At 48.0% G+C, this 24,299-nt stretch overlaps 3 protein-coding genes across 3 annotated transcripts in view; 1 reads left to right on the top strand and 2 right to left on the bottom strand.

Annotated features, from left to right (window-relative positions):
* SOS2 (SOS Ras/Rho guanine nucleotide exchange factor 2) overlaps positions 1-2,014 on the bottom strand; it is a 50,665-nt gene extending 48,651 nt beyond the window's left edge. The window contains exon 1 of the mRNA XM_063159596.1: positions 1,897-2,014. Coding sequence (XP_063015666.1) covers positions 1,897-1,983 — 87 coding nt within the window. The 5' untranslated portion in view covers positions 1,984-2,014. The remainder of the gene's footprint in view (positions 1-1,896) is intronic.
* Positions 2,015-5,650: 3,636 nt separating this feature from the next.
* On the bottom strand, positions 5,651-19,149 carry L2HGDH (L-2-hydroxyglutarate dehydrogenase). The gene is made up of 10 exons (XM_063159597.1): positions 19,073-19,149; positions 17,186-17,301; positions 15,397-15,548; positions 13,183-13,314; positions 12,466-12,628; positions 11,917-11,951; positions 9,851-10,018; positions 8,389-8,546; positions 7,463-7,594; positions 5,651-6,753 (listed from the first exon to the last, which is right to left on the bottom strand). The coding sequence occupies exons 1-10, from the start codon at positions 19,147-19,149 to the stop codon at positions 6,558-6,560; spliced, it is 1,329 nt and encodes a 442-aa protein (XP_063015667.1). The 3' UTR covers positions 5,651-6,557.
* Positions 19,150-19,356: 207 nt separating this feature from the next.
* Positions 19,357-24,052, top strand: DMAC2L (distal membrane arm assembly component 2 like). Its single transcript, XM_063159603.1, has 4 exons — positions 19,357-19,564; positions 20,735-20,943; positions 22,749-22,920; positions 23,520-24,052. Exons 1-4 carry the CDS (start codon positions 19,473-19,475, stop codon positions 23,632-23,634), a joined length of 588 nt encoding a protein of 195 aa, XP_063015673.1. The 5' UTR covers positions 19,357-19,472; the 3' UTR covers positions 23,635-24,052.
* Positions 24,053-24,299: the final 247 nt, after the last annotated feature.

A 24,299-nucleotide genomic window follows, 5' to 3' on the forward strand; every position in this document is an offset into this window, starting at 1 on the left:
TTAAAAGTGCCAACTAACACTGATGTGCTTCCCCAGCAGGCTGACAACGACACAATTTTGGCTTGACTCACTGATGCAGTGTGTTCACAGCAGAAATTCACATTACAGCCAGATTGCCTCATGCTCCAGGGTGGGTCCTGCACACAAGGAACTTTCCCAGGTAGCAAAAACCTGGCTGAGAGCAAATACACATTTTTACAGGCACTCACTGGCACCACAACCCTGCTCCCTCTGCTTGTTTCACCAAAACCAAATGCACAAACAGAACTGGCAAAGCAGCACGGAGCCAACAACTTCTGCTGCATTTGTGCCTGAGGATGGTGAAAGCACCTCTCAATTCTAAGGGAACATTTCTGCAGCTGTGGCTCACGTTTGGGCAGGGGCTGGCTGGGGCTCAGGGGCTGCCTCAGGTCAGGCTCCAGAGAGATCAGCAAAAGAGCAGCCTGGCATTCTCTGAGGCACTGGAAAGCAGCTTCCATCAGGAGGAGATTTTAGGGTGAAGAGCAGAAAATCCAGGATTCTTCAGACAGGCAATTAGTGGTTTCTATGCCAGCCACAAGACTACTTAGGCAGGCACCCAGAACAAATGCAAATCTTTTATTCTATTGAAAAAATAACACAGAATCATTATCCAACAGCATCACTACATCTGTTCTGGGGGAAAAAGAGACAAACGACTCACCATTGCCTAAAGTGTTTGTGTGGCAGCACCAAATCAGCAGATAATGATGGTCAGAATTATGGAATAACCCTCAACTTTTGGAAATCACAGCAGGGCACTCTCCCTCCAGCCTCATTTAACACTTCTTTACAATGCTGGGGGTAAAAGGGGAGTGGGCTGGAGATTCCCTGCTGTGCAAACACATCCCAAAATCCCAGATTCACCTCCTGCGTGGTTCCCCCTCTCAGGGTGCAGTGGTGGATGTGCCACGGGGTGGCTGCTCCTGCAGCACAGGTGGCCCTGTCACAGGTGTCACCCGAGGGGCAGCGACAGAAGGCTCAGGAGAAACACCTGGGAGGGGATGGAGGAGGGATGGAGGGATAAAGGAAGGAAAGAATAAAGGGGTGAAGGAAGGGGTGAAGGGATAAAGGAAGGAGAGAAGAAGGAGGGGATGAAGAAGAGATGAAGGAAGGGAAGAAGAGGAGATGAAGGGATGAAGGAAGGGGTAAAGGAAGGGGTGAAGGAGGGGATGAAGGAAAGCATGGAAGAAGGGATGAAGGAGGGGGTGAAGGAGGGGATGAAGAAAGGGATAAAAGAAGGGATGAAGGAAGGGATGGAGATGAAGGAGGGGATGAAGGAAAGCGTGAAGGAAGTGGTGAAGGAGGGGATGAAGGAGGGGACGAAGGAAGGGGTGAAGGCAAGATGAAGGAAGGGAAGAAGAGGAGATGAAAGGATGAAGGAAGGGTTAAATGATGGGATAAAGGAAGGGGTGAAGGAAAGCATGAAGGAAGGGATGAAGGAAGGGATAAGGGATGCCATTCCCCTGCACATCAGCAACGCTATCAGGGTGCCCAGAGCAGCTGTGGCCGCCCCTGGATCCCTGGCAGTGCCCAAGGCCAGGCTGGACAGGGCTTGGTGTCAGTGCAAGGTGTCCCTGCCATTTCAGGCAGTTAGAACGAGATGAGATTTAAGATCCCCTCCAAGCCAAGCCAAGCCAAGCCAAGCCGGGACACCAGCCCCTGGAAGCGAGAGCCCCAGTGAAAGCGCAGAGCGAACTCCAGCGAGCGCAGGTGCCCGAGCAGCTCCCGCCGCTCCCTCAGCCCGCGGCATCCCCGGCCCGGGGCGGCCCCGGCGGCGCTGAGGGAGCCGCGGGGGGCTCGGGGCGCTGCCCCCGGGCAGGGCGGGGCCGCGGGGCCGGCTCGGAGCAGGTGCCGCCGCTCGGCGCCGGGACTGACCTTGCGCAGGGCGGGCACGAAGAGGCCGCGCCATTTCGGGCCGTTCTCCTCGCCCAGGAACTCGTAGGGCTGCGGCGGCGGCTGCATGGCGGCCGCTCCGCATCGGGGCCGGCCGGGCCGCCGCGGTGTGGCTGCTCACCCGCCCGGCCGCGCCGCCATGGCTCGGCGGGGCCGCTCGGGGCTCGGCGGGGCCGCTCGGGGCGCGGGGAGGCGCCGGGCGGGAGTCGGGACGGGACGGGCCGGGCCCCGCTCGCTGCGGCCCCGCTGCCGCCGCCGCCCGCGGCCGCCGCCCTGCGCGCCTGCGCCGCCCGCCCCGCGCGCCCCCTGCGGGCCGCGCCCGGAACTGCGGGCACCGAGCGAGCGGGGACTGCCCGGCCTGAGGAGAGCTCGGAACGGGGACAGCTCCTGAACAGGGGGAGAGCTCCGAAACCGGGGGATAATTCCTGAACTAGGGGATAATTCCTGAACCGGGGGAGAGCTCCGAAACTGGGGGATAATTCCTGAACTAGGGGATAATTCCTGAACCGGGGGAGAGCTCCGAAACCGGGGGATAATTCCTGGACTAGGGGATAATTCCTGAACCGGGGGAGAGCTCCGAAACTGGGGGATAATTCCTGAACTAGGGGATAATTCCTGAACCGGGGGAGAGCTCCGAAACTGGGGGATAATTCCTGAACTAGGGGATAATTCCTTACCAAGGGGAGAGCTCCTGCACTGGGGTGTAATTCCTTACTGAGGGGAGAGTTCCTCAACTGGGGGATAATTCCTGAACCGGGGGAGAGCTCCTTAAATGGGGGACATTTCCTTACCGAGGGGATGTTTCCTGAACCGGGGGAGAGCTGCTGAACTGGGGGATAATTCCTTCACTAGGGGATGTTTCCTGACGGAGGGGATAATTCCTGAAGTGGGGGGAGAGTTCCTTAACTAGGGGATGTTTCCTTACCTTGGGGATGTTTCCTTACCTAGGGAATATTTCCTTACGGAGGAGATGTTTCCTTACTTAGAGGATATTTCCTTACCGAGGGGATATTTCCTTACCTAAGTGATGTTTTCTTTCCTGGAGGATATTTCCCTACCCGGAAGATATTTCTCTTCCTAGTGGAGATTGCCCTGCCCAGAGAATATTTCTCTACCTGGAGGACATTTCCCTTCCTAAAGGATATTTCCCTGCCCAGGGGAGATTTCCCTCCCAGATGATATTTCCTTACCTGGGGGATATTTCCTTGCCCCAATGATTTTTCCCTACCTGGAGGATATTTCCCTACCTAGAAGCTATTTCCCGGCCCAAATAAATAAATAAATAAATAAATAAATAAATAAATAAATAAATAAATAAATAAATAAATAAATAAATAAATATTTTGTTGGGAACCTCCCAGAGCAGCCTGGGAGGTTCCCAACAAAATATTTGTTTCTATTCTATCTATATATCTAAAATATCTATTTCTGTATTTATTTCTTTCTATTTATTTCTAGTTTACACTTGTTCCTCAAACCCAAGCTGAGCAAAAAGGAAAATAAGGATGGGACAATGGTGGCACAACTGACAATTCCTCCTCTTCCCAGAATTCAGGGCTGACCTTGCTTGGGTGGGATATTGGGAAGGAATTCCCTGGGCAGAGCTTGGAGCACCCTGGGATGGGATTTAAGGTCCTGTCCAACCCAATCCAGCCTGGGGTTCTGGTTCTGTGGCACTTCTGGGGAACAGACCACCATATTTGGTGTTTGTGCAAATATCTCCTCAGAGTTTGAGGAATTCTGATGGCACCTGTCCCAACAGGCCCAGAGCAGAGCAGCCCTGTCGAGGGAGGTGTGAGGAGCACAGGTAAGGTGACTGAGGAAGACAAGTTTGGTCATGTGCTCCCCTCCTGAAGTAATTCCTGTTACCCAGAGAGGGATCCTGCCCAGTTCAGCTGGGAATTAACACATTCCAGTGGAACTCTTCTCTGAGCCAGGAGAAATACACAGATTTTACAGCATTTAAAAAACCCCACCACACCATTTTAATCACAAAAGGCACATTTATGAAATCATCAAAGTGAGGCTCATTTGGAAAATAAATGAATACATTTTCACACATTGTGAGCAACAAGAGTGATGCCTGAAAGCCTGACATCATAATCTCTGAACTTATTTTTATAACAAAAGTGTACAACCTTTATCTCTGAAAAGACTTCCATTTCACAGAATGCTGCCTCAAGGTTCATAATTTAAATTTCAGACAAACTTTATCCCAAACAATCATCACCTGAGAGGAGAAAGCAGAGCACAGGGAAATGCTGACTCAGGACTCCCCCCGCTCTCTGCTTTGCATTTTCATGTTCTTTATTCTGTTCACACATGTCAGGGCACACCCCATGTGGGAGGAAGTGGCTTTTGCAATCCTTCTGTGGGATTTGCTGTTGATGGGCAACACTTGTGGCAGGGAGGGAAAACAGGATTGTGCCACTGTGGGAAGCTTTACCCAGCCCTGTGGCACTGGAACACTTGGAGCAGCTCAATCTCTGCTCTGAAGGGTTGGTGTTTGAATTTCCAGCAGGCAATTTGCTGATAAAGTAGATTTTACCAGGGAAAAAAAGAGAATTATTATTATTATTATTATTATTATTATTATCATTATCATCATCATCATCATCATTATTATTATTATTATCATTATCATTATCATCATTATCATTATTATCATTATCAATATTTTCATTATCATTATTATCTATTTATTTTATTTTTTAACATTTTAATTATTATCAATAATAACAACAACAACAATAATAATGGCAGATTAAGCCCTTTTTCCCTTCAAAAGTGTCTCCAATCTGTAGAGTAAAATCAGCCTCACAGCTGCCCTCCTGTGCTAACCCACTCCCATCAGAGGAGCTCAGAAAAGAACTTTTTAAAGTTCTTTTCTCAATTAATTAAATTAATTAATGTCCAATTTAATTCTTATTAAAAATAAAAATTAATTTTAATGGATTAAAAATAATGATAATAATTTAATGTACATAAAATAATTATAATAATTAAAATAATTTTTACATTAAAATTATTATTAAAATAAAAAATTAATGTCCAATTTTCTGGTGCAAAGTGCCCACAATTATCTGTGCTACCCAGCAGCTGTTATTAAATGCTCAGTCCTTTGTCCCTGAGGCCACAGAGTTCTGCTGCACAGCAATTCTGAGGGACACTCCCAGATGCTGAGCCCAGCCCTGAGTTTGCCTCACCCCTCCCTGCACACAGACTCCTCCAGGTGCATCCCTGATAAAATCTGGGATTCAGTGGAGCTCAGAGGGGTCACCAGCCCTGCCTGAGCTCCCCCTGTGCTCAGGGAAAATGGGAAATGTCCCTGACTCATCCCTGCCTGGGCTCCAAGGGAAGCAACCCCAACCACGACCCAGGGCAGGTTTTTCTGGAGCTTCCCTCCCTCCCCATTTCACATTTCCTGCTCCAAAGACCTTTTTCCCTGCATTGCTCAAGGGGCTGCACAAAGATCAGCTCCTTTTGCATCATCAGCACTCAAAGGGAGAAACCCAAAGGCACTGATGAGGTTTGTGATCAGTGCTGATTTCCCAGCTGGAAATGAAATGAAAAGTGATTGTTTGTATCCATGTTCTGATTTCTGCTTTATAAAAAACACAGCCAGTGATCAGACAGAGTATCTGAATTGCAGATCTGAATTGACTTGGCTTTGGTAATCCCCTTGAAGCTCATTTTTCTGTGAAATACTCTACATTCAGGTCGAAGGCTCTGAATATTGTTCTCAATCTCTGCCAAAGCCTTTAATTCCACATCAGCAGGGTTTATCCTCCTGTTCCATTACCTCCGTGCCATCCTGAGGGCTGCACACCCAATCTCAGTGGCATCAGAGCCACCACGCCTGTGGCTTGTGAGGAGGCCTGAGGTTTCTCAGAGGAGGCAGCACTGTGAGCACAACCATGGCAAATCCAGGAGGAAAATCCCAGCACAGGGAGGGGTCCCAGCAGAGGGAGGGATCCCAGCACGGGGAGGGATCCCAGCACGGGGAGGGATCCCAGCACAGAGAGGGATCCCAGCACAGAGAGGGATCCCAGCACACGGAGGGATCCCAGCACAGAGAGGGATCCCAGCACAGAGAGGGATCCCAGCACGGGGAGGGATCCCAGCACAGAGAGGGATCCCAGCACGGGGAGGGATCCCAGCACAGAGAGGGATCCCAGCACAGGGAGGGATCCCAGCACAGAGAGGGATCTCAGCACACGGAGGGATCCCAGCACAGGGAACAGGGAGGGATCCCAGCACAGAGAGGGATCCCAGCACGGGGAGGGATCCCAGCACAGAGAGGGATCCCAGCACGGGGAGGGATCCCAGCACGGGGAGGGATTCCAGCACGGGGAGGGATCCCAGCACGGGGAGGGATCCCAGCACAGGGAGGGATGCCAGCACAGGGAGGGATCCCAGCACGGGGAACGATCCCAGCACAGGGAGGGATGCCAGCCTGCCGTGCCTGTGCTGCACAGCCCGCCACGGCTGCTCCATGGCCAAACCCTTCTCAGCACAGAGCGGGCCCAGAACAGTGCCTGGTGGCTGTGTGTCCCTCGGGGGCAGTGGCAGGCTGCAGAGGGGCAGCAGGCAGGGTTCCTGCCGGGGTTCCTGCCGGGATTCCTGCTGGCATTCCTGCTCCCTCAGAGCCGGAAGCGGCGCTGCGCCTCGTCGGCGATGGCGGCGGCGATGGCCAGGGAGGAGGTGGCCGCGGGGGAGGGAGCGTTCCTGACGTGCAGGATCCTGCTGCCCACGGGCCCCGAGCCCCCATCAAACACAAAGTCATCCACCAGATTGCCCTCGCTGTCCAGGGCCTGGGCTCTCACACCTGAGGGACCCCTGTGAAAGCAAGGAGGAGCAGGAGGAAAATGTTGAGTCGGGGAAGGAATTCCTGTGAGGAGGTGGGGGACAGTGATGAGGGCAGGGGAAGGCAGACAGAGTATTTTGGGGGAATTTTAACACTCAAGAGGCAGAGTGGGGGTATCTGACAGTCATGGGATCATTGAGGTGGCCAAACTGTGCCCTTAAAGCGCATCCAGCGCCACCCCTGCCATGGCAGGGACACCTCCACTGTCCCAGGCTGCTCCCAGCCCCAATGTCCAACCTGGCCTTGGGCACTGCCAGGGATCCAGGGGCAGCCACAGCTGCTCTGGGAATCCCATCCCAGCCCCTGCCCACCCTCCCAGCCAGGAATTCCTTCCCAATCTCCCATCCAACCCTGCCCTCTCAGTCTGAGGCCATTCCCCTTGTCCTGCCCCTCCCTCTCCATCTCTCTGTGGGTTCTCCCCAAGTACTGCAAGGCCACAGTGAGGCCACCCCAGAGCTTCTCTTCTCCAGGCTGAACAATCCCCAAATTCTCAGCCTTTCCTCCCAGCAGAGCTGCTCCAGATCATCCTGGTGCCTCCTCTGGACTGAGGAGCTCCAGGACCTCCCTGTGCTGGGACCCCCAAGCTTCTGTATCACATTTTGGTGGAGGAAGGCATTAAACCCCTGCGATGTTTTCTGCTTTTCAAACAGGAGATTTCCCAACAGAAGCAGCTTCCTTTACCTGAGAACATCATTGGTGGTGACCTCAGGGATGAACCTCTGCAGCTGCCTGACCTGGGCACTGAGGGAGAAGGCTCTGTACAGCTCCCCCAGGCCGTAGGACACGTTCCTCAGCACCAGCTTCCACAGCCCACTGTGGACAAAAGGGAGAAACAGCTGCAGAGGAGGAAAACCTGCCTCAAATGCACCAGCTGCAGCTGCAGGAGGCAGCAAATGCAACTGCAGGGCACAATTCCCACTGCCAAAATCAGGAACACATCATGCTTTGTGTTTGAGAAATGCATGTTTGTCCTTCTCTGCTCCCACAAACCTTGCTCACAGAGCTGTGGTGCTGAATGAATTCTGAATTCCAGTCCTGGAGGTGTTCCAGGGCTTGATGGGCTTGGAGCAACCTGGGCAGGGACACCTCCCACTGTCCCAGGGTGCCCCAGTGCCCAGCCTGGCCTTGGGCACTGCCAGGGATCCAGGGGCAGCCACAGCTGCTCTGGCAATTCCAGCCCAGCCAGGAATTCCCAGTTCCCAATCTCCCACCCATCCCTGCCCTCTGGCACTGGGAGCCATTCCCTGGCTCCTGTCCCTCCATCCCTTGTCCCCAGTCCCTCTGCAGCTCTCCTGGAGCCCTTTTAGGCTCTGAGCTCTCCCTGGAGCCTCCTCCTCTCCAGGTGAGCACCCCCAGCTCTCTCTCCCAGCCCTTCTCTGCCCCCAGCACCCTGTGCAGGTATTTCATGATGCTGTCTGAGTTGATTGGGTTATCACAGTGCACCAGCACCTTCCCAGACTGGCTGAGACATGTCCTGGCACAAAACCCAAATATGAGACCACAAACACCCCAAAAAGGTGGGGAGAGCAGGATTTGGGCAGGAAGGGGCTCCCATGGCTCACAGCTCACCGAGAGCAGACACAGACACAAACACAAGGCATCCTTACCTGTAGGTGACAGCATCCAAGAAGTCCCCAGGGCTGAAGTCCAGGAGTTTGTAGCCCTCTCTCTTAAAGGCCAGCACTGCATTAGGGCCAAGCCAGACACTGCCATCCATCCTGGGAGTGAAATGGAAGCCCAGGAATGGGAAACGAGGGTTGGGGACCTGCGATGGGACAGCAGTGAGCAGAGCTCCTACAAACAGCAAATTTCCCATTTTATTTCCCACCACAGCAACAAAACTCTGAGTCACAGAGCCTCAGCACTGGCTCTAAGCTGGTTTTGTTGCTGGTTAATTGTGCAGTTGTGGCATGGCAATAATTAAAGCACTGGAGAACAGAGCAGGGCCAGGTAAAGCTGAATTTTAGGGAAAAGGAAAACAAATAATGGGGGGGGAAAAAGTCCACATGATTTCTCAGGATATAAATCAACAACACCCTGATGTGATTCACCAGCAGCAATAAAAAATACAAAATATTAGAAACCCTTACTGTGTGTACAAAACAGCCTGAACTTAGCAGGTTAATGCTAATAATAATGCTAATAATGCTAATATTAATAAATCTGCATGTTCTTTTTTTGTTCCACTTCCTCCCTCCCATCCCAAGACAGGGTCCTGAATCATTCCCAGGTGAGATCAGACAAACAGCAATGCCCAGCATTCCAGTTTTCCCAAAGATCCAGTGTTTAGCAGGCAAAGCCAATCTCATAATCAGAAAATCAGCATTTAAATGGACAGAATTGGCTAAAATGCTGCCCTAGCAATTCTCTCCACTTGCTCTGTGATTCATTTTTTGTCTGGGATTGCTGCTCTTCATCCCATTATTTGTCTATTTTAGGTGTAGAAAGGTTGTTTTCTTTTCTCCCACATCTATTTTTAATGACAAAATCAGCTAATTCAAAAATAAGGTTGAGAGGAGAATACCTAAATCTGAGTGCTGGGTATTGGCACAAAGGATGAAACCCTTTATCAATAATTTATCCCAGAATCACTGGGCTTGGGAAAACCTCCAGTGCCACCTGTGAATTTCCTGAGGGTACCTTCAACACCTTTGTCCAGATTATCAATAAAGAGATTAAACAGGACTGTTATAATTATTAAATAATAAATAATAATTGAATGTCACCTCTCCCTCACTACAGATTCATTTTAGGACACATAGAAATAATTTAGAGTTTTCTGGATATGTGGCAATGTGATATTCCATCTTTTCTCTATTAAGTAAAAAAAACCCCAAAAATAAACCCATAAACAAAACAACTGGCAATAACTTCCTATGTGGTATTTCCATGTTTTGTTCAATTAACAAAAAAAAATTAACAAGAAATGAACAAAACCCAACTGTCCTGTCCCAAACCAGCCCAATCTCCACCCATGTGTGTGCATCACTGTCTGACAGAAACAAACAGAATTTTTCCTTTTTCCTGCATTTTAGCAGCTCTCAGGGCACACAGAGCAGGGGCACTCACTGGATAAATATTTCCTTTGACCAAATAAGACTTTTCTGGTTTTAGCAGCAGATAATCCCCCCGGAAAGGGACAATCCTGGGCTGGGGGCTGCAGCCGCTGATCCGCGCCAGGCGGTCGGAGTGGAGCCCAGCACAGGTCAGGATGTGCCCACAGGACACCTCCTGCCCCTGGGGAACAGAAAACACCAAGAAAATTCAATTAATCAATTAAATAAATAAATAGAATTCAATCAGTAACATTTATGGGACTTATATTAAAAAAACCACATCATGATTCTATTTATTGGCTAAGAAAAACACCCAGGAAAAACCATGGGCATTTATTTAAATGAATAAAATTTGTTTAACTTATTTTTTAAGAAAATGAACTTATTTAAATAAGTTAAATAAGGATGTTCAATGATTTGACCGCACAGGGTGGGAACAGCTATAAACTGACAGCTGCTAAATATTAAACACCTTTACCATCTAAATAAATAAATACAGAAAAATAAAAAACTTACCCATAAATCAATTCATATTTAAGTATAAAACTTATAAATAAATCAATTAATCAATATATAAAAATCAATTAACTTATTTAAAATGGGAAATCCATCACTCACTCCAACAACAAGGAGTTGCTGCTGTCCCACAGCCACTGCCCAAAAGCTGCTCCCTGCACCCAGAAAAACCCCAAAGGCTTTTATTTAAATAAATAGAATTTATTTAACTTATTTTTTAAAAAATTAAACTTATTTAAATAAGTTAAATAAGGATGTTCACTGATTTGACCCCACAGGGTAGGAACAGCTATAAATTGACAGCACACAGGTGTGGAGAGCTGCTTAATATTAAACAACTTTATCATCTAAATAAATACAGAAAAATCAAAAACGTACCCATAAATCAATTCATATTTAAGTATAAAACTTATAAATAAATCAATTATTCAATACATAAAAATCAATTAACTTCTTTAAAATGGGAAATCCATCACTCACTTCAACAAGGGCAGCTGCTGTCCCACAGCCACTGCCCAAAAGCTGCTCCCTGCACCCAGAAAAACCCCAAAGGCATTTATTTATTTAAATAAATAAATTTATTTAAATAAATAAAATTTATTTAACTTATTTTTTAAAAAATTAAACTTATTTAAATAAGTTAAATAAGGATGTTCAATGATTTGACCCCATAGGGTGGGAACAGCTATAAATGCGTGGAGAGTTGCTAAATATTAAACACCTTTAGCATCTAAATAAAGAAATAAATAAAAATCAAAAATTATTATCTATTTATTTAGCTCAGTACCTGCTTTTAAAAATGTTTTTTTTTTTTCAACTGAAAAATATTTGCATGAAAAAACCCCAGTATTTGGTGGAAAAAAACCCAGTATTTGGTGGAAAAAAAAAACCAGTATTTGGTGGATAAAAACCCCAGTATTTGGTGGAAAAAAAACCCCCAGTATTTGGAGGAAAAAATGTTAACAGATTTTGGAAGCTGCTTTTTAATGAAAGAGCAGAAAAGAGGAGAAAAAAGCAGCAGAACTAAATTAAAAATGACCAGAGGGGTTGTGGAGTTGTTTTTGTGGCAGACATTCCCTCCTGAAGGTGAAGGGGTACAAGCACAGTCCTGACTGCAGGAACAGCAGCTGCCACTGCTCTGATGAGAAAATGATAATAAAATGATAATAAAATGATATAAAATGGTGCCAAAAGCCTCCTTATCACTTTATGGATGCCAGAGCCCAAAAGCAAACATGAAAATTGGTGTTTGTCACCAGATGAACAAGTCATAAAGGAGTTCTTGGAAGTATCAGCATCAGATTGTGCAAATAAGCAGATAAGGGATGCTAAATGTCAGTTATAGTTTAATATTTTACATCATCATCATTATTATTTATTTATTTGACACCCTCATTAAGAACTGACTGCAGTTGTTTTATCAAACTGGTCATGTTGCTGAACAGCAGATTTTTAATCCTTTTTTTTTTTTTTTGGAAATTATTAATTCACCAGAAAAAAAAAATCTGAAGAAAAGGAGAAGCAGCTTCCTGGAAGGAATGAGAATTTCTTTTCCAGCCTTACCTTTTTGCTCCTAACAATGACTGGGTATTTCAGCCCTGAAATGGAATTAGACAAGAGAAGGAATTACTGCAACAGGCACCAGAGACCTGACAGAACAGGAAGGAATTTCCCTCTGGAATATCTCCAAGCTATGTAAGAACAGCTCTGGTCATAATTAATGTTGTTGGACATGTCTGGATTTAGTAATTAATAGGAGTTTTATTCTTCCTTCTGTGTGCCAGAACAGATTTCAGGATAAGGAAAATCACTATCACAAGAATAAACATGCAAGATTCAGATAAATCTGATTTTAAGAGAGAACAACTTTATTTCTCCATTTTACTCTCACTTCTTTCAGCTGAAGGGTGACCTGCCTGCAAAAAACCCCAAGTGAGTTTGCTGAATGCTCTCACTAAGAGTTTTCAGCAAAATACTCTTGGGCCAGGAGTATTTTTCTCATCCCTAGTGGACAGAAAAATTTAGAAATGTCATTTCAGTTAAAACAATCGTGTTTTGAACAAAATCTTTGTAGTAAATGGAGGGGGGAAAAAATAAAAATTGCAGCCTTACCATCTTCACTTTGTGCAGGACTTTCTTTGGCCATCTCCATGTCTGTGACCTCAAAACCAGTCAGGATTGTGCCCCCTGCTTCCTGGAAGTCTCTGGCATAGGACTGGGCCACTTGTTTGTAATCCACAATGCCAGTGTAGGGAGAGTCCAGGGCCATCAGTCCCTGGCAGGGTTTGAGACACAGAGGAAAAGTGAAAATTGGAATATTTCATTGGGAATATCTGCAGGGCCATGGGAAGGGAGTGCTGCTGTCCCCCCTTGTGCTCAGCTGGATCTGGAACACTCCAAGGATGTTTTAGGAAGCAGATCCAAAATGTTTACAGGGAAAATGAAAATATTGGAAAATATTCTTTTCAGAAAATTTCTCTCTGTATTATCTACAACCACTCCCGAGTGTCACAGCTGCCAGCTGAAACAGCACAGGGAATTCACATCCAGCTTCTCCTTCCAAACAAAGGCAGAGCAATCAATAACAAATCTGTGTTCCACAAACTCCACACGTTCCTCCTGCTGGGAAAATAAACAGGCTGAGAAGTGCTACATAACAACCTCACTGAAATGGGCTTGATCCAAAAACACTTTTATGGATGGGAAGGAACTTCCAGGCTCTTCTGAACTTGGAGCTCAAGGCCAGAAACGTATTTGTGTTAAATTAGAAGATGTTTTCACCTGAGAAACAGCTCCTACAAGGTCAAGAGAAGGATGGCAAGCCCTTACCCTGCAGAAGGGCTCCTTCTCCTGGATTTCCTTGGCTCCAATGAGTTTCAGCCCTGGGACATTGTTCTGCAGCCCCCTCTCGTACAGAGCTTTGAGCCTTGGGATCTCATCCTGTTCCACAGCCACAATCAGCTTTGGGGAAGGAACAAAGGCACAGCAGTGAGCAGGGCAGAGCAGGGCAGCTCTGGCATCAAGCACAAGCAGCAGGGAATGAGTGAACAGTGAATCCAGGGGTGAAGAATGGTTGGCACGCAGAATTGCACAGAATTCTGTGGCTGAGGAAGCACTATTAAATACACTATTAAATACAGCACAGAGAATTAAAAAATAAATGCTAAACTGTACTGTGAGTTACAATCAATTGACAATATTTGCCAGAAGCAGACTGAGACTACAAGTCTTCATGTGAGGGAACAGAATTTGAATTTGAAGAACCACTGGGATGCTTTCAGAAGCAAAATGAACTGAACCCAAGATGTACAAACCTCCAAGAGCTTTGATAAGAGAGTGGGGACTTGTTCTGACATGGCCTGAGTGGAATTGTACCAGTTTCATTTAACCAAGGAGTCTGTCCACAGCTATCTGAGGAGATAAATGCAGACAGAATCCCCTGGGCCAGCTTTGCACAGCCCAAGATCCTGCTCAGCTCTGGCACCTCCCAGCTGTGAAGCTCTCCAAGCCAGGGCTGCTCCAGGGAAAGCTGGGGAAGCTCCACCATGATCTCCCCTGGAATGAGCTGCCAGGGAGTGCCATGGAACTGTGGAATTGTTCAGGCTGGAAAAGCTCTCTGAGAGCCCAACTGATCCCTCAGCACTGCCAGGGCCACCCCTGCTCTGTGTCCCCAAGTGCCACATCCACAGGGACCTTCAATCCCTCCAGGGACGGGGAGTCCAGCACTGCCAGGGCTGGACAAACCTTTCCAGGAAGGAATTTCCCCAATAAATACCAAACCTAAAGCTCCATGGTGCAACCTGAGGCCATTCCCTCTGCTCCTGTCCCTGTGTCCCCTCCTGGCAGGAGCTGTGCAGAGCCACAAGGGCCCCTGAGCCTCCTTTGCTCCAGGTGAGCCCTGCCCAGCTCCTCAGGGATTCTGCAGCCCCTGCCCAGCTCCTCAGGGATTCTCCAGCCCCTGCCCAGCTCCTCAGGGATTCTGCAGCCCCTGCCCAGCTCCCTCAGGGATTCTGCAGCCCCTGCCCAGCTCCTCAGGGATTCTGCAGCCCCTGCCCAGCTCCTCAGGGATTCTGCAGCCCCTGCCCAGCTCCCTCAGCCTCTCCTGGGGCTCCATTCCCTTCCCTGGACAGCTCCATCCCCTGCTGTGGCTTTGCTGTGAGGAGCCCAGAGCTGTCTCCAGCACTGGAGGTGGCCCAGCAGTGCCAGCACAGGGGACAAGCCCTGCCCTGCTCCTGCTGCCACCCTGCAAAAATATAAACCATGATCATAAATCATCAACCAATCATCCACCAAATTTTAGGTTCTTGTAGCTTACAAAAAGCACGACACTGAAGGTGTCAAGATGGTTGCCACACACACCCAAGGACAAAAGACTTAGCCCTAACCTTACTGTTGGTTTTTGCTAGGTATGTACATGCAGGTATCTGTGCTCCAGTGGAGATGCCCTGGACACCTTGGTACAAAATACACAAATTCAGCTGCCCCAGGCTGCAGCTGAGCCCTTGAGGACAGCTCTGAGCAGGCTGTCCCCTCAGGGGTGCCTCTGCACAGAGCCACAGTGCCACCCTGTGCCCAGCCTGGCACCACAGGCAGCTCTGAGAAAAACCCTGGAATTCAAATTCATCCCTCAGGGCCTTGGGGTCAGGACAGAGTCCTGTGGCAACAGCAGCTCAATGCCCAGGGAGAGGTGGAAAATCTGGACTGAGTGTTAGAAACACTGTAAAATGGAGACAGAACTCTGTTTCACTGAGCCTGACCACACCTGGCACGCCCTGCCCAGCCCTGGTCCTCACCTTGCACCAAAGACACTGAATTAAAAATGGCTCAGAGCATGAAGACAGCGTGGGGAGATCATGAAAAACCTTCTATCAAACTGAAAGGGATGATCTGGGGGCAGGAGGGGATTGTGGACATTACACACATTTATGTACAAAATTATCTGCAGCTGGAAGAGCGAGGAGAAAACCCACAAGCAGGCCTGGTAGCACACATCACAGAGCCTCAGTCTGCAGGGTGAAGCAGGGAACCCCAGAGCTCCTGTACCTTCCCACACTGCTTGTAGGGAATGCCCTTCTGGTCACAGTATCTGTAGCACAGGGCTGCCCCCTGCACGCACAGCCTGGCCTTCAGGGAGCCAGGAGTGTAGTAAATCCCACTGTGGATCACACCACTGTTGTGGCCACTCTGGTGATGGGCTGAGGAGAAAGGAAAACACATTGTTAGAACTCATTGTTCCCAGTTAAGCACTCCTGCTGCCAGAAACGCGAGTTAACTGAGGTCCTGCCTTAAATCAGCATTGTAAGACATGATGAGGTGAGAGAACTGCACAATTAATTCCTCCCCTGGCCTCAAAAGGTCAGAGAAACACTGACACAGCCAGCCCTGGTTAATGATAATCCATCACAGCCTGCACTGTGTTGGACCAACAGGGAAAAAAACCCTAAAACAACAAATTTTTCCTTCAAGAACAAACCAATCAATCAAAACAGGCTCAAATCAAATTTTAAAATCCAATTTTTACAACGAAATGCATCTCTTAGGGCCTCATCCAACATAATATCTGTCCAATCCACAATTCCTTTGGATGTGCTGGCAGGCCTGGGAGGATTTTTGAGTATTTGTGAACTGGATTAGGTTGCTATTTCCTCTTTGCAAATAGATCAAATAGAGGTGAAAAACACCAAAAACATTTTTACTGAAGTAATTTGGTCAGGTTCCTCTCCCTCTTTAAGGTGTGGATGCCCAAAGGTCACTCCTGCTTGGCACTCCACAGCTGTGTGTCTTGGGGATAAAAAATCATTTTTATCCCCATATCTCCATAGGCTGATGGAGCTATTTCAGAAAAGATTTGGGGCTCAGGTCCTGTTTGGAGTTAATCACTGCTGTCTATCCCTTGGGATTCTCCCAGCTCCATGCAGGACCTGCCTGTGCCCTCCCACAAGCTGCACTATTCCTTATCCTGGTGATTCCCCTCATCCTCTCTCCTGCCACTCCTGAGCTGCTGCAGCCCCAGCAGTCCCACTGCAGTTTGCACAGGAGATTTTAACTCAAAATTCCCAATCTGCAGCCCCAGTAGTCCCACTGCAGCTTGCACAGGAGATTTTAACTCAAAATTCCCAATCTGCAGCCCCAGCAGTCCCACTGCAGCTTGCACAGGAGATTTTAACTCAAAATTCCCAATCTGCAGCCCCAGCAGAGAAGCACAGACTGATGAAACTCTGCTGAGGGACACATCCTTGGGAGAAGGGTGAAAGAAATCCCTGTTAGGGGAGAGCCTTGGCACTGACATGCAGTCTCAAGCTGCACCAAGGGAGATACAGGCTGGATATTAGGAAAAAGTTTTTCATTGAAAGGGTGATAAAGTTCTGGAAAGGCTGCGCAGGGAGGTGGTGCAGTCCCCATCCCTGGGTGTGTTTAACAAAGCCTGGATGTGGCACTGGGTGCCAGGGCTGAGCTGAGCTGTTGGGGCTGGGCTGGACTCCATGATCCTGAAGGTCTCTCCCAACCTGGGCATTCTGTGAATTCTGTGAGAGCCAGCACAGAATTCCAGGACGGTTTGGGATGGAAGGGACTTTAGAGATCACCTCTACAGAGATCACCTCGTCCCAGCCCTGCCATGCTCAGGGACACCTTCCACTATCCCAGGCTGCTCCAAGCTGTTTCCAGCCTGGCCTGGAAATGGGAAATCCATCACCCACTTCAACAACAAGGGCAGCTGCCCTCCCACAGCCACTGCTCCCTGCACACAGATACCCGTGGGGCGCTGAGGTTGTGGCAGAGCGTCCTCGGGCACAGCCTCCCCTGGGTGCCTGTCCCCTGCCCTGCTCCCTACCTGGCTCCTGCTCCTTCTCCAGCACGGCCAAGGCCAGCGAGGGGTGGCGCTGCTGCAGCTCCCGGGCCGTGGCCAGGCCCACGATCCCCGCACCGACCACGGCCACGTCGAACGAGCTGCGGGGACAGCGACAAGGGATGGTGTGAAAAATGGGTATTTTGTGATTGGCTTTTCAGAAATATTCAGATGAATGTTGTATGTGCTGTGTTAGAAAGTGATGCTGTGTTAAATATAGTTTTAGGTTATAACATAATGTTAAAATAGAAACTGTGCTATGTAGGATACTTTTTTTAAAGAAAGGACTTGCACTGAGATAGCAGCCACAGGACACCTGAATCTTTCAAAGAGAATTTATTGCTCCATTATCAGGAGAAATGAACTTCCCGCCTTGCTCAGCCCTGGAGACGCTGTCAGGATCCAGAGGAAGAAGCTGACACTGCCCAGCCAGAATCCTGTGTGTGAATGGAATTTATGCACCATGGATGAGCTGTATGAATATGCAACAGGCTGCTGCTTTTAAGGGTTAATCCTTTGTTAACTTGGGGCCTTTTTCGGGCTTCGGTACCCAGACTGTCTGTAACTCTTTGTTTCTATTGTCTCATATTGTCCTAATCCAAATTATTATTACTCTAATTGTATTACTATTTTTATAACCATTTTATTACTAGTAAACTTTTAAAATTTTAAAAACAAGTGACTGGCGTTTTTTCACAAACAGGGATAGGGGAAAAGGGTGGGGATAGGGGAAGGGCATGTCAGGAATAGAGTGGAAGGGGGACGGGGAAAGGACAGGGGAAAGGATAGGGAAAAGGGATATAAAAGAAGGAGATACAAGGAATAAAGAGGATATAGAGGAGAGGAAAACGAGATAGAGAAAAGGGGGTAGGGGTGATTAATAATGTAAAGGGGGAAAGGATAGAGATGGCAGATAAAGGATATAGGGGAAGTGGCTATAGAGAATATAGGGGATAAAGGAGAGAAGGGGATAAGGAAAGGTGACATAGCAAACATAGAGGATACAGGAGAGAGGGACAGGGAATGGGGGAGAGGATAGGGGAAAACGATATGGAAAGTGTGAAAAACGCCAATCACTTGTTTTTAAAATTTTAAAAGTTTAATAGTAATAAAATGTTATAAAAATAGGAATACAATTAGACTAATAATAATTTAGACAATTTGGATGTCCAAATTGGGACAATATGAGGCAATAGAAACAAAGAGTTACAGACAGTCCGGGTACCTTTTCTGGGCAAAATAAGCCTGAAAAAGGCCCCACGTTAACAGAGGATTAACCCTTAAAAACAACAGCCTGTTGCATATTCATACAGCTCATCCATGATGCATAAATTCCATTCAAACACAGGATTCTGGCTGGGCAGTGCCAATTTCTTCTTCTTAATCCTGATGGCATCTCCAGGGCTGAGCAAGGCAGGAAGAAGTTCGCTTCTACTGATAATGGAGCAATAAATTCTCTTTCTCTGAAAGATTCAGGTGTTGTGCGACTGCTATCTCAGTGAGGGTCCTTTCTTTAAGAAAAAGTACCCTACATACATAGTTTCTATCTTAACATTTTGTTATAACCTAAAACTATATTTAACACAGTACTTAAGAGAATTAGTACAGCATCACTTTCTAACATAATACATACAATATTCATTTAAATATTTGCAAAAAAGGCAATAAAAATTACACATTTTTCACAGAAAGGAACAGGGGAAGTGGATAAAGTAAGAAGAGAGGGGAAGGGGTGAGGGGAAAGGGAAAATTATAGGGATAGGGGACACAGATAAAGTGAAGGGACTAGGACAGGGGAAGATAGAGGGTTAGGGGAAGGCGCCGCTGTGTGCCGGTGTGTGCCGGGCCCGCCCCGCTGCCCCCCGGCCTCACCTTCGCCGCCGGCCCTGGAGCCGCCACAGCGCCGGGGCCCCGCCCGGGCCCGCGCGGCCCCTCAGCGCCGCCGCCATCTTGGGGGCGGAGGGACCGCCGGGGCCGCCCGTCCTTCTCTCCTCCTCCTCCTCCTCCTGTCCTCTCCTCCTTCTCCTGCTGCTGCCCCTGCCCCTCCTCCTGCTGCCCCTGCCCCTCCTGCTCCGCTCCGCTCGGCCGGGCAAGGTTCGGCCGCTGGGCGCCGGGGGCAGCCCGGGGGCGGTGCCGGCCCCCCTGCAGCCGTGGGCCCCGCCGGGCTCCCAGCCCCGCTCAGGCCGTGAGGGCCGCACGGCCTCCCCCTGCCTCTGCCGCAAATAACACCGACTAACACCTCCCTTTCCCCTTTCCCGTCTGCAAGAAGGTGATGATGGCCTTGGGGACGCTCCTGAGGAAGCCACCGCTGCCGCCGGGCAGTTGTAGATCCTTCTGGGGATGGCTGAATGCCGTGTTCAACAAGTAAGAGTGAGTCGCTGGTTAATAATTAACTTTCAGATCCCTCAAATTCTCTGCGCGGTTTGTGAAGCGGAACAATCAAGTCCCTACGCTGCAGAAAACGTTTTCTGTCATTAATGCTCCTCTTTCTCTCCAGATTGCATGCTGGTTGTTGGCAAGGGGTCATTCCGTGTCTGCTTCCCCTTCCAAAGCCGTGACCTTCCCGGGCAAGGTGCGGGCTCTGCCCCTGCCCTCAGGGGCCAGGGCAAGCTGGCCACATGGATCCCATCCCTAAATCCGGCTCTTCTTTGACTCCAAAACTCACCTTAACCAGTAGCACAGTTTTCTTTTCTTACAGACGTGGAAGGAAACGGTTAAGTCCAGGTGTATTTGTATTCTTCTTTTTCTAAAGAGCATCCGCCACTTAAGTTAAAAAACCTCACACCAGATTAATGTGAGAAACGTCAATCACTTGTTTTTAAAATTTTAAAAGCTTAATAGTAATAAAATGGTTATAAAAATAGTAATACAGTTAGAATAATAATAATTTGGACAATTTGAATTAGGACAATATGAGACTATAGAAACAAAGAGTTATGGACACTTCGGGTGCCTTTTCTGGGCAGCACGAGCCTGAAAAAGGCCCCACGTTAACAGAGGATTAACCCTTAAAAGCAGCAGCCTGTTGCATATTCATACAGCTCATCCATGGTGCATAAATTCCATTTAAACCCAGGATTCTGGTTGGGCAGTGTCAGCTTCTTCCTCTGAATCCTGACAGCGCCTTCGAGGCAGGAAGAAGTTCATTTCTCCTGATAATGGAGCAATAAATTCTCTTTCTCTGAAAGATTCAGGTGTTCTGTGGCTGCCATCTCAGTGAGAGTTCTTTCTTTAAAAAAGTATCTTACATAGCCCAGTTTCTATTTTGACATATTTTATAACCTAAAACTATATTTAACATACTGCTTAGGAGAATTAACACAGCATCACTTTCTAACATAACACACACAACATTCATTTGAACATTTGCCAAAAGCCAATCACAAAATACCCATTTTTTCGCACAACCCGAAAATCACCCGCGAACCATTTGTGGTAAATCACACCCTCGCTTCTCTGGCACATGACCAGGGATGCGCTGTGGAGGTTTTGAATTGCCCGGGCAGTAATCGCGGCGCTCCGTGTGCCCCGCAGGGTGGATCACGAGCGCATCCGCGCCGTGGGCCCGGACCGGGCGGCCTCGGAGTGGCTGCTGCGCTGCGGGGCCCTGGTGCGCTACCAGGGCTCGCCCAAGTGGCAGCAGGACTACAACGCGCTGCCCACCGGGCCCCTGGGCAGGTACCGCATCGAGGCCATCAGCGCCACCGACTCCTGCATCATGTACAGAGGATTTGACTACCTGGGTAAGGTGCACGTGGGGAACGGCAGGCGCTTGGTTTTGGAATGTTAAAAGTTGAATAGGTTGTAAAAATGGTAATGCAAGTAGGGTAGGAATGATTTGGAAGTTTGGATTAGGACAATATGAGATAACAGAAACAAAGAGTTATGGGGGTCTGGGTACCTTTTCTGGGCAGCTCGAGCCTGAAAAAGGCCCCACGTTAACAGAGGATTAACCCTTAAAAGCAGCAGCCTGTTGCATACTCATACAGCTCATCCATGGTGCATCAATTCCATTCAAACCCAGGATTCTGGCTGGGCAGTGTCAGCTTCTTCCTCTGAATCCTGACAGCGCCTTCAAGGCTGGAAGAAGTTCATTTCTTATAATGGAGCAATAAATTCTCTTTCTCTGAAAGATTCAGGTGTTCTGTGGCTGCCATCTCACTGCCAGTCCTTTCTTTAAAAAAAGTATCCTACATAGCACAGTTTCTATTTTAACATTTTGTTATAACCTAAAACTATATTTAACACACTACTTAAAGAGAATTAACACAGCATCACTTTCTAACACAACACATATAATATTCATTTGAACATTTGCCAAAATCCAATCATAAAATACACATTTTCACATTGTGATGATTGTTCTTAATAGATTTCATTTGAATTGCATCAAAATATGAACAATGGTGTCATTTTCTCGTTCCTTAGCTAGATACTGATAAATAATTTGTGGGTTTTTCTCCCTTTATAAATATTTATCAGTCCCCAAGGTTTTGCTGGAGGTGTGGTGTGAAGTGGAAAAACTTTGGGAATTTCAGCTTTTACCTGAAGTGGCCGTAGCACTAAGGAAGTGCCACAAATGTTGAGGAGTTCATAGCAAAAAGCAATAAAAATATTATTTTTCTTCTGCACCAAGGGATGATTTTGTTGTCACTGAAGTTGTAATTCTGCTCATTCTCCAGGCATTTTTGATGTCTTCAAAGACAAATAAAAGAGAGATTCCCTTAAAAACAAGAGATTAAACAAGTGTTTCAGGTGGTCTTTAAGTAACAGAAACCAAAAAGGGAACAGGCTGTTTTATTTTTTCATAGCAAGGGACCCTGAATTTCTGGCATTTACACTTTCTTATGTCAGTCCTTGTTTATTACCCAAAATTGTGTAGGTTTGTGTTACTTGCCCATTTCAAAGCTCTTGAAATCTTACTGAAACAATTCAAACCCCAAGGTTTTCCTAAATCTGAAGTAGCACAGAAGGGCGTTGGAGATTGATTGTGTGTTACAGCCCCTGTATAAAGGGATGTGTTGCTGGGTGGTTTGGGGGGCAGTTATTAAATTGAGAATTTAACAACCAGCACAGGCTTGTTAGCATTGAGGAATACAAAACCAGGGAATGATTCTGTGCTTTCACTGGAGAGCTCTGGGTGTCAGGGGCACAGACCCAAAGCTGACTCTGACGTGGCTTCAGGATGTTTTTATACCCTTATTGTTATATAACTACATATTAATTATTAAACTTCTATTGTTCTTTGTACACATTGATTTCAAAGCATGGATTTTGTGATTTCCATCAAACCCCAACATCGTTTCTCATTATTCTTGTTAGCATTAAACAATAATTATATCCAATTACCAAACAATCATTGCGCCCAACAATCCTGTCATTTGTCATGGTCATTCAATGATTACACAGGTGCAGCCTAACATTTCCCAGGGCCTACAGGCCTGTCCTTCCTTTCTAACTCCCCTGAATCTCCCATGTTTTTAGAAACATTTTATCCCTGTAGTATCAGGCTGGGATTGTGGAGCCAACCCTGCCTTGTGCCCCGCAGATGGCCTGGAGCACGTCAGGGACATCAAGCTGGAGAAGTGCATGTACATCCAGGACCAGTGTCTGCAGAGGCTCGGCGAGACCAGCACCCTCCAGAAGAGTCTGCAGCAGCTGAAGATCATCTCCTGTGGCAACGTCACCGACACAGGCATCCTGGCCCTGCACAGGCTGGCGTGCGTCTGGCAGCAGGGGCTGGGATTGGGACTGGGGTTGGGACTGGGATGGGACTGGGATTGGGACTGGGGCTGGGGCTGGGGCTGGGATTGGGACTGGAGTTGGGACTGGGGCTGGGGCTGGGGCTGGGATTGGGACTGGAGTTGGGTTTGGGACTGGGATTGGGGTTTGGGACTGGGGCTGGGACTGGGACTGGGATTGGGGTTGGGACTGGGACTGGGATTGGGGCAGTGCTGCCTGCAGGGGCTGTGGGGTGGCTGGGTGGGCTCAAGGATCAGTAACGAGTGATCAGCTTGGCTGCTGTTCTGAGCCCTCTCCTCAGCAGCTCTGTTTGACACAGTTTGTGTCCTGCAGCTTTCAGTGCTTCTCCACCTCACAGCTTCCTCAGGGTCTGGGACACACCTGGGTGCAATTGGGTACTGCAGTTAAAAACCCCAGCCCCCCACTTCAGAAACAAACTTCCAGCAGAACCAGTTAAAATACCAAAAATCCCAGTCACCATTTAAAGTACTCAAAACAACTGCAGTAGAATAATTTCTCCAATTTCTCTGTCAGCAATTCAATAATAGTTGTCTGTTTTCTTTGTGAATATTTACAGGAACCTGAAATATTTGTATCTGAGTGACCTTCCTGGGATCAGAGAGAAAGAAAAAACCGTCCGTGTCCTTCAGCAGGCACTGCCCAAGCTGGAGCTGGAGCTGGATTTGGAATAAACACAGCAGCACATAACTGAGATGTGTTCCCTAGGATTTGTGTCATTTTGCATCAGTGAAGTTGTAGACACCACTGTGCTTCCAGTAAGCCCAGCTCTCCCAGTCCAGCCTCACAGGTGGATGTGACCTTTTAAGAAATCCTGCAATTAATTTTTATTGAGCTTAAACTCAGTGGTGGATCAACAGCAGACAGGGCAGGCCTCTGCACGTAGGCATCTGTTTGCTGTTTTTGTAGGAAGCTCTGGATACCTCAGTGGGAAGTTCTCAGTGTTTCATTGCACAGCAGCAGAGTGGCCCTGGGGGAACGTCGGGGTGTGTGTGGTCAGTGCCTGGTGCTGGTGCTGCTCCTCTGGCAGATCTCACCCAGTAGGTGGGTGCTGATTAATAAAGAGCTCCTGGGTCTTTTTTGTGTTCTTCACACTTGGGCTTTGTCTGGTTCCACGATCTGCAGGCAGGCAGGGTCACCCCTCAGAGCACTGGGCTGCTGAGGGAAGCAGGCTGTTTGTGCAGGAGCAGCAGCTCTGGGACACAGCCCTGAACACCTTTGGTGAGTGCTGATGGCCTGCAGCAGCTCTGTGAGCTCTGGAGGTGCATCCTCATCCCTCCTGGTACAGAAAAGCCTTTGAGAATTGCTGAGGTTGGAAAAGTCCTCTGAGACCACGGGA

Source organism: Melospiza melodia, chromosome 6 (assembly GCF_035770615.1).
Source record: "Melospiza melodia melodia isolate bMelMel2 chromosome 6, bMelMel2.pri, whole genome shotgun sequence".
NCBI lineage: Eukaryota > Metazoa > Chordata > Aves > Passeriformes > Passerellidae > Melospiza > Melospiza melodia.